The sequence below is a fragment of the Microtus ochrogaster genome, chromosome 8 (assembly GCF_000317375.1).
Source record: "Microtus ochrogaster isolate Prairie Vole_2 chromosome 8, MicOch1.0, whole genome shotgun sequence".
NCBI classification, from domain to species: Eukaryota; Metazoa; Chordata; class Mammalia; order Rodentia; family Cricetidae; genus Microtus; species Microtus ochrogaster.
In genome coordinates this window covers 21,299,229-21,307,513 of record NC_022015.1, presented here as the reverse complement: position 1 = coordinate 21,307,513, position 8,285 = coordinate 21,299,229, and the positions used below count along the sequence as shown (strand labels likewise).

At 49.0% G+C, this 8,285-nt stretch overlaps 1 protein-coding gene across 2 annotated transcripts in view; it reads right to left on the bottom strand.

The window, feature by feature from the left end:
- The window catches only part of Bag3 (BCL2 associated athanogene 3), a 23,482-nt gene extending 16,454 nt beyond the window's left edge, over positions 1-7,028 (bottom strand). For both annotated transcript variants that reach the window (XM_005351349.3, XM_013347741.2), the window contains exon 1: positions 6,550-7,028. In XM_005351349.3, coding sequence (XP_005351406.2) covers positions 6,550-6,735 — 186 coding nt within the window. In that variant the 5' untranslated portion in view covers positions 6,736-7,028. The remainder of the gene's footprint in view (positions 1-6,549) is intronic.
- Between the last annotated feature and the right edge of the window lie 1,257 nt (positions 7,029-8,285).

Sequence of the window (8,285 nt, the reverse complement as noted above, 5' to 3'; positions counted from 1 at the left end):
GAACTCACAGAGATCCGCCTGCCTCTGCCTCCCGAGTGCTGGGATTAAAGGCGTGCGCCACCACCGCCCGGCCGACATTTCTAAATAACCGAGGAAAAGCCCCTAAACTTCTGATTTGGTGAGTACTGGAGAAGATCCTTTGGAATAGGAAGAATTGTTTTCCAACAAAATGCTAAGGCATTTTCAGTGGGAAGCCCCAGTTCGAAGGACACAGCCCTGTGCTGGCAACTCTGGAAACGTGATGGGTTTACAGGCTCCCCTGATGCAGACTGGCAAGCAAATAACGATTCTAAGTGGTTCTGGATAGACAGTAAAGAACTTTATATATGTGATGTCTGATCTTACTGCCAGCCACAAGAAAAAATAATTAGATTCCTTTGCCAGAGCCACCAGGCGCTGTCTGCTCCGAATCTGCAGTGTCTGGTTGCTGTCATTTCCCAGCCCCTCCCTACAGACCCACGAAGATGCTGTGTCACTGATGGGAACGAAACAGCTCCTCCAGACCTGCGAGGATGGGCTCAGGGAGTCAGCACTGACCGCTGCACAGAAAAGGCCATTCAGAAAGTGACTAAGGGGACAAGCCTCTGGGGGACATCTGGGAACCTAGGGACAACACGGTTGTGCTGGGGGATTGCCGAAGGCCTTCTTTGTGTTTATACTTCTATGGAGCCATTGTCCCATGCCCACAGATTTTGCTAGTCAAGGAGAGGCTGAGATGAAACAGACTGCCGGGAACACTCAACAGGGTTGAGAGCCAAAAGGGCAAAGCAAGAGAGACCACTACTTAGAAAAGATTCAGATTAGAGAGCAGTGTGGAGTCTAGAGCTGCCACAGCCTGCTTCTGGCCCGAGAGAGGCAAGTCAGTAAACATGCCTGACACTTCTACAGAAGCAGGAGCAGGAACAACAGGCCAGCCTTTCTGTGGAGCCACAGGCTAGGTACATCCCTCTGCGTCATGGAATAGTTTCCACCTCAGTGTCTGGAGTATTTAAAGAGACAAGGTTTTCAAAAGCGCACATCCACATCCAACACACATCCACACTGCCTGGCTTCCTCCAGAGCTACCAAGGCCCCAGAGATATGTTCCATAGAAACAAGTGATGGCTTTGTAACATCAGCTGTCACACACACACACACACACACACACACACACACACACACACACAGAGTCACATGTGCCGGACTTCGGACAAAGTTCAGCTCCTGTATATGTGTGCAGTGAGGAGATCCGTCCCTGGCTAGGCGTCCCTAAGGTCTGAGGTAGCAGTAGATTTATGCAGTGGTTCCTCACAGTGCAAAACAGGGGAGAAGGGGTAGGAGAATAGAACAGCGGGGTGGGGGTGGGGCATGAGGATGCTCATCAGGGCTGTCACTGTAGAGTCTCTGAGACTCTTGAGAAGCAAGAGCCTGGTTCAGCTCTCGGCTTTCCTTCATAAGGCCTCACTTATGTTTAAGATCAAATTAAAACATGAAGGAAAAAAAAGAAAAGAAAAGGTTTAGATTAGGTATGGTTTCCTATTTTGGATGGAAGATACCAGAACAAACATTTTTAATGTCGAGAAACGGTCATAAACATGTAGAGTGGTTTATATAAGGAAACCATGTGCCATCCCAGAAACAGGGCCAGTGCTAATCAAGCCTCACGGGGTATGAGGCTTTCTGACTCACCACCAGCCCCGACGGCACCCAACGTTTTAAGCTTTCTCAGCCCTGACTAACGTCAAACGCTGTCACAATTTTCCTGTGTACGAATTCTAACCCTCATAAAAGACAAATCTACTTCACAAAATGAGGGACAGACTGTGTCCTGGGAGGTGCAATCAGTTCTTGTGTGAGCCAAACACACAGGCTGTTCTTTAGAGGGAAAACGAAGGTCTTGGATGCACACCCTCCGGAGGCACGTGGCTGTGCTCCTGGTCCACTCCCATCTAACCACCGACCTGCTGGAAAGGCGAGGGGAATAAACAGCCACTCATTTCCTGACTCTGCTAAGAGGCGCACTGGCCTGTGATGGATGTAGAAAAAGCAAAATGACCTCATCTCTAGAGAGCAGGAGGCTCAGCTGAGCCCGAAGCAGAATAAATGGGTCTTTCCACTTTAACCGTAACTCAGAAAAGACTTCCAATGTTCTGTGAAGAAGGGAGGTTGCTCCCTCTCGCAGATCTACGTCCAATCTCCCAGAGTGGAGGTGAGATGGTGGAGGGCAGAAAGGAGGAAAAAATTCCAGGCCTGGGGAAGAGGGCGGTCTCCTCACCCTGCCACGATCACCCTGCCACTGGACACAGGGTCTCAAGGCTCCAGCAGTCAAACACCAGGAGTGTTGGCAGGCCAGAGGTGAAGCAAGTCAGGATCAGGAGCCACTGTGGCTTTCACGACCAAGGTGGAAGAATCAGAATCGCCAGAAAACCCTCTGAACTTACTTCTGGGTGCCATTCTGGGCAATTCAGATCCAACACGGGGTGGGAGAAGAATGGGTCAGGTAACCAGGACGTGCATTTTTAAAGATTTATTGTTTCTATTTTATTTGAGAGTGGCTACACATATGTCTGTGGAACTGTAGTGAGCCACGTGATATGGGTGCTGGAAAGTGAGCCCAGGTCCTCTGCAAGAGCAGCAAGTGCGATTACCTCATGAACCATCTCTCCAGCCCCTTAGCACAGCCTTAAAACGCTCCCCTGGAGGGCCTCAAGATGGCTTGATGGGTAACGACACCTACTACCACCAAGCCTAAGGGCCTGAGTTCCACCCCAAGAACCCACTTGGTGGACACTTCCACCTCATTGTCCTCTCACCCCTACATAGAAGCCATGATGTGTGTGCCACGCAAACACAATTAAACAGAATTAAAAGAACAGAACAAATCTCTGGAGACTGCCAGGTTGGTGAGTCCCCAGATCCACAGAGGTGAACAGCCCTGCTCCATGAAAGAGGACAATCTGCCTGGTAAGGTACCAGCACTCTCGAGTATCTGGCCTCTGTTCGTGGAGGAGAGATGCTGGGGAGGGGCTACCAGGGCTCATGCATCTCCAGACCCCAAAGTGAACACTAATGTTGCTACAGAAAAAGCGGTCTTGGCTGCCATGGGCCTCCCTGATTAGTGGAAAATTGTGCGGAAAACTAAGATGGAGGAATCGTGTGGCTGCTGAGAGAGGCATTTGCATACAGACATCACTGGCTTCAGCAGGAACAGGCCAAGACACTGGTTTACTTAAAAAAAAAAAAAAAAAAAAAAACCGGGGCAGGAGGCTTGCTATCACCTCTTTAGAGACGACAAAAGTCAACCCTGAGGAGACAAAGTTTAAGACTGACTACAACACAACGGGCCAGTGGGTCCCTTCTTCCCACAAAGGACTCATCTTTATCAGCTTTGACTGTCAACAACCCCGTGGCTTTCTTTCCCAGCTCAGTGAAGGGATTCTCATCGACTGAGAAGCAGCTCCCACCCAAGGGGAATATGCTCTGAGGGTCTCTTAGCTCTTCCCAGACAAGCCTTTGTTTAGGCAGCAGCTCTTTCTCCTTAGGCTTCAAGAAATCTATGTCAAGGAATAGGGAGATGGCTTGGCAGTTAAGAGGTGCCTTCTGTTCTCCCAAAGGACCTGAGTTCGATTCCCAATATTCACAAGTTGGGTCACAACCACCTATAACTCCAGCTCCAGGAAATCCAACACTCTTTTAGGCTCTGAGGGCACCTGTACACAGGCAGACACATAAAAATAAAGAAACCAATTTCTTTTTTTCTCTTTGTTGTTTTGTTTTTCTAAACAGGTTTCATCTGTAGCCTTGGAGCCTGTCCTGGAACTAGTTCTTTTTTGTTGTTGTTGGTTTTTGTTTGTTTGTTTTTTGAGACAGGGTTTCACTGTAGCTATCAATTCTGTCTTGGAATGAGCTCTTGTAGACCAGGCTGGCCTAGAACTCACTGGGATCCACCTGCCTCTGCCTCCTGAGTGCTGGGATTAAGATGTTCTGTGACCATCAAAGCTTCAGTTTGGAACAAGGGAAGCCCGGGCTCAAAGCAAGCACAGCTTGAGGGACTTGGCTACTAGACGGAAATGTTCGTTTTCTCCTCATGCTTTGGTACCATGCTGGCAAAGGAACCCCTTCTCCTGAGTTAATCTCAACCCACCATCAAAATCCCGGCTAGCAGGGCAGTCGGCATGCTCCAGTTTAATAAAAATTCACCCACTTCCACTTTTGTACAGGTCAGACTGCTTGACCCCTCTGTTTGCTATTGGTGCTAGGTAGGTGGCCTTCAGAAACACACTTGAATTCTCTGCATTTCCTTATACGGAAAGAAGTAGGGCACTATTAAGGGTCTTGTAAGTTTAAAATTAAAATGGTGAAAATTTCCAAGTTTTTTAAGCCTAGGACATCTATCTGATTTAGTACTCTACACTTCGTTTAGTAAGAACAATGTTAACTTGTTTAGTTTTTTTTTTTAACTTTGCACAGTCTAAAGCATCTACTTTGTGGCTACAACACCTACCTTGTGGCTACAGAAAGATCCCAGCCTTTAAGCTGGGTGGTGGTGGCGCACACCTTTAATCCTGGCACTCGGGAGGCAGAGCAGGAGGATCTCTGTGAATTTGAGGCCATCCTGGTCACAGAGTTACAGGATAGCTAGGACTATACAGAAAAATTCTGTTTGAAAAAAAACAAAAATCAAACAAACAAAAAAACCAGTTCCCACTTGCTGAGCACCAGCATGGGCATGCTCAAATTGGATCCTCACTCCCAACAAGGGGAGCCAGCAGGTTGTGTGTGATTCTTCTTGGAGTTATAGGAAGGAAGTCTCAAAATACAGCTGTATACAGCTGTAATACACTACGGGTTTTCTACTCCCCAGAAAAAGAGAACATTTTACCCACTAATGAGTAAAACACACACACACAAAAGATACAAGTATGCCCACCCAATTCAGCCAGGAATACATACATAATTAATTCCTTGTAAAGGTAAACTCCTGCGTACGTGGCTCGCTGCTGGGTACCATGATTGTAGCGGTAGTTGTAAGAAAAAAGTGTGTCTGGCATCCTCAAGGCCCTGGATTCAACCCCAGCATCACATGCATAAAAATGAAAGTAGAATTTTCTAAAATGCTGATTTATAAAGCATTTCAAATTTGGTGAGTTTTTTTGAAAATTCCAAATAATATATCAACTCTTTACTGCTTTTATTTTCTTCAAACAGCAATAATTTGGGGGGGGGTTGTTTTGGTTTGTTTTTGTTTTGTTGTTGTTTTGTTTTGTGTAAGGTAAGGTTTCTCTGTAGACAAGGCTGGTTTTGAACTCACAGAGATCCTCCTGTCTCTGCCTCCCGAGTGCTGCGATTAAAGGTGTGGATGCCTTTAAGACTAGTTTTGAAGTGTAATTATTTTGCCAAACTTTTCATTTTGAAAAGATCAAATTTACATAAATTATTACTAATCAGTATGCTAAGCATGACTCTTGTTAATTATATATTAAGAGATCCTACCTAAATTTGTATCTTTAAGTATTTTATTCAAAATTTAATTTTTTTTAAAAAGACAAGGCCTTATTTTGCAGCACAGGCTGGTTTCATTCCAAATTTAATTAATTATTATTTCTTGAGGCAGACTCTGGCCTTGAATTCCAGACCCTTCCGCCTCAGCCTCTTAAGTGCTGAGACGACAGGACTGCACCACGCCAGACCCAGACTTCGTCTCAAATCTGCTTTTTCAAATTTTCTTGCCCTTGATGCTGACATAACACGCCTGGCTGTACGCAAACGCAGCATACACCTGCTGTGTTCACAAGACTCCCCAGCTGTTTCTGTTAACAAAGTCCGAGTATTTTAATACGACAATAACAAGAAAGAATTACGCCATTAAAAATATATTCTCTCCAGTGTGAGGCACTGGCTAAGCGTGCAAGACAATGTCGGATCTCTAGTTTTGAAACTGTATCCTTAAAAAACAACAACAACAAGATCAAGTATCCTCTAATTGAAAGCTGTTTCAATCAATAACACAAGTTAAACTTTAAATATAGGGGTAAATTAACTTAATTACTCGAGCCTACTGAGTCACTCTATGCCTGAGATCCGGCAAAGTCACAGGAAAAAAAAAACTAAGTTCGGAACTTGAAGGTGAAATTCCCGAAGAACTCCACCTCTAGCAGCTCTGGGAGCCCGGCCGGGCGCCGTCAGCCCCGGAGAGAGCCGAGGGTCTCAGCACGCGAGGCGGCGGGACAGAAAGGCGGCGGCCGGGCCAGGCCTGGGCCTCGGCCGCTCATCGGGCCGCTCGCCCCTCCCGGGGGACCCTGCGTACGGCAGCTCCGGTCGCAGGCTCTTCGTCCTCCGCAAGAAGCTGGTGAAAACGACCCCATGATGTCACCACGAGGGTGGCACTTCGCTGGCTACCCTCCAAGGCCACCCCTCCGGAGGCTCCCCCAAGGCCCGATGCCTGTCCAGGGAGGGTACGGGAAGGGGCTCTCCGGGCGGGCGCAGCAGGGCTCGGGGTGGGGTGATTCCCGTAGCCCCGGCCCGACCCGGCCCCTTCACGGTCGAGGTGGGATCGCGAGCCCGACTCACCTTGGGGCCCTCGGGGGGCACGCGCGGGTCGTTCCACGTAGTGGTGCGACTGTTGTGGTCCACGAAGAAGGGCCAGCCGGTCTGCGGGTCGATCTTGATCTCCCAGCCCGGGGGCAGGGGGTCTCGGTCACCGGCTCCGTTGCCGGACGCCATCTGCATCACGGGAGATTGGGTTGCGGCGCTCATGCTGGGTCGGGGTCCGCCCGGGGCGCGGAGCTAGGGCGCGGGTGACGAGGTCGTGGAGTGCGGGCACCTCTGCGTCGCCGACGTGTTCGGGAAGCCGGCGCCGGGCACCTTTATGAATTAAAGGACTGGGTGACGTGGCCGGAGAGGGGTGGAAGTATCTGGAAATAGCCTCCTCGCTGCCAAAGGGGAAGGAGGAGATAAAGGGAAGGCAGCAACTGGCCGGCTAGAAACTTCTGGTCCCATCCAGAGAACTTGGCGGCCGCCGCGGGCTGGATGTGGAGCTCCGCCCTGAGTCATCGGCTATAATCGCGGTGGGGCGGGACCGTGGGCGGGATCGGAGGCGGGAATCTGTCACCCGCCCCTCCTCCTCGTCTTCTCCTGCTGTCCCTCCCAGCAGCTGTCCTGTGTGCGTCCCGGGGCGCTTCTGCGTCCTAGGGCCAGTGCGCCTCGCAATGGATGGGTGTGCACCGGTGTCCTTGTGCGCCCACGATGATTTTGATTTCCGGACTCGCTACTTCTTCACTCCTCGTGGGCAGTCTCGGGCCAGGAAGCCCACGGGTCGGGTGCCTGTGGCCCCGCCTCTGTGACGGGACTAAATCATCTTTAAACTCGGAAAGTCTCGTCCGCCCCTACGCCCAAGTACGCTAATACACTGGCGTCCTGCAGTGACGTTTTAATAACTTTCTCTCAAGGGCTTTGGGACTTCTCCCGAGAAGTTCTAGAATGCTGATCTGACGTCACAAAAAAAAGCAAGAAAGTACTGTGGAAACTCACCTGCCTGCTTTGGAAACCTGAAGAACAAAGAAATGAACTGATGGTTTCATGCTCTTGGCCTTCTCTAGTATAGACACTTTCTTACAGTGGCTAGCCTTAGAATTTATATTCTCTGGGATTCGGAGTGGGTTTGTTGTTTATTTGGTTCTGTTTTTAATGGTAAAGGTGGACTCTGATTCCGAAAATAACGATCAGACCAAACCCTGCAATTTTGTTTAAATGGCAATCAACTCCTAATATCCCCCCCACCCCCCCCACCCCCGCCCGTGGTTCCCAGTGCACTCTGGAGAGTGTTGGGGGATCCAGTTCAGGCTAGGATACAGACTCATTCCTTACTTCAGGAACACCATGGCCTAATACTGAACCCAAATTCCCAATTCAGATTCAGAGAATGTTCTGGGACCTTCAAAGATACCATCTCTGACCTCTTCCCCTAAGATTTTTATTCTGTAGCAAATGCTAGAGGGTTCTGCCAGATATTTCCAATGAGTGATTTTTACGTCCAGGGACCCTCTTACCAGCCTGGAAGGCCCTAAGCCTCAGTATAAGTACTGACATGGCTAGCCTCCAGGGACTGTCACCAAACACACCTGGGACTAATGTGGGTGTCCTGACTTATCATATGGCAATCACGTTGAAATGTCTCCTTAGATTCACCGGCCAGTGTCTGCCTTTTGCTTCTTTATACCTGACCCACCCATCTTTTTTGTTTGTTTGTTTTGTTTTGTTTTTTCGAGACAGGGTTTCTCTGTGGTTTTGGAGCCTGTCCTGGAACT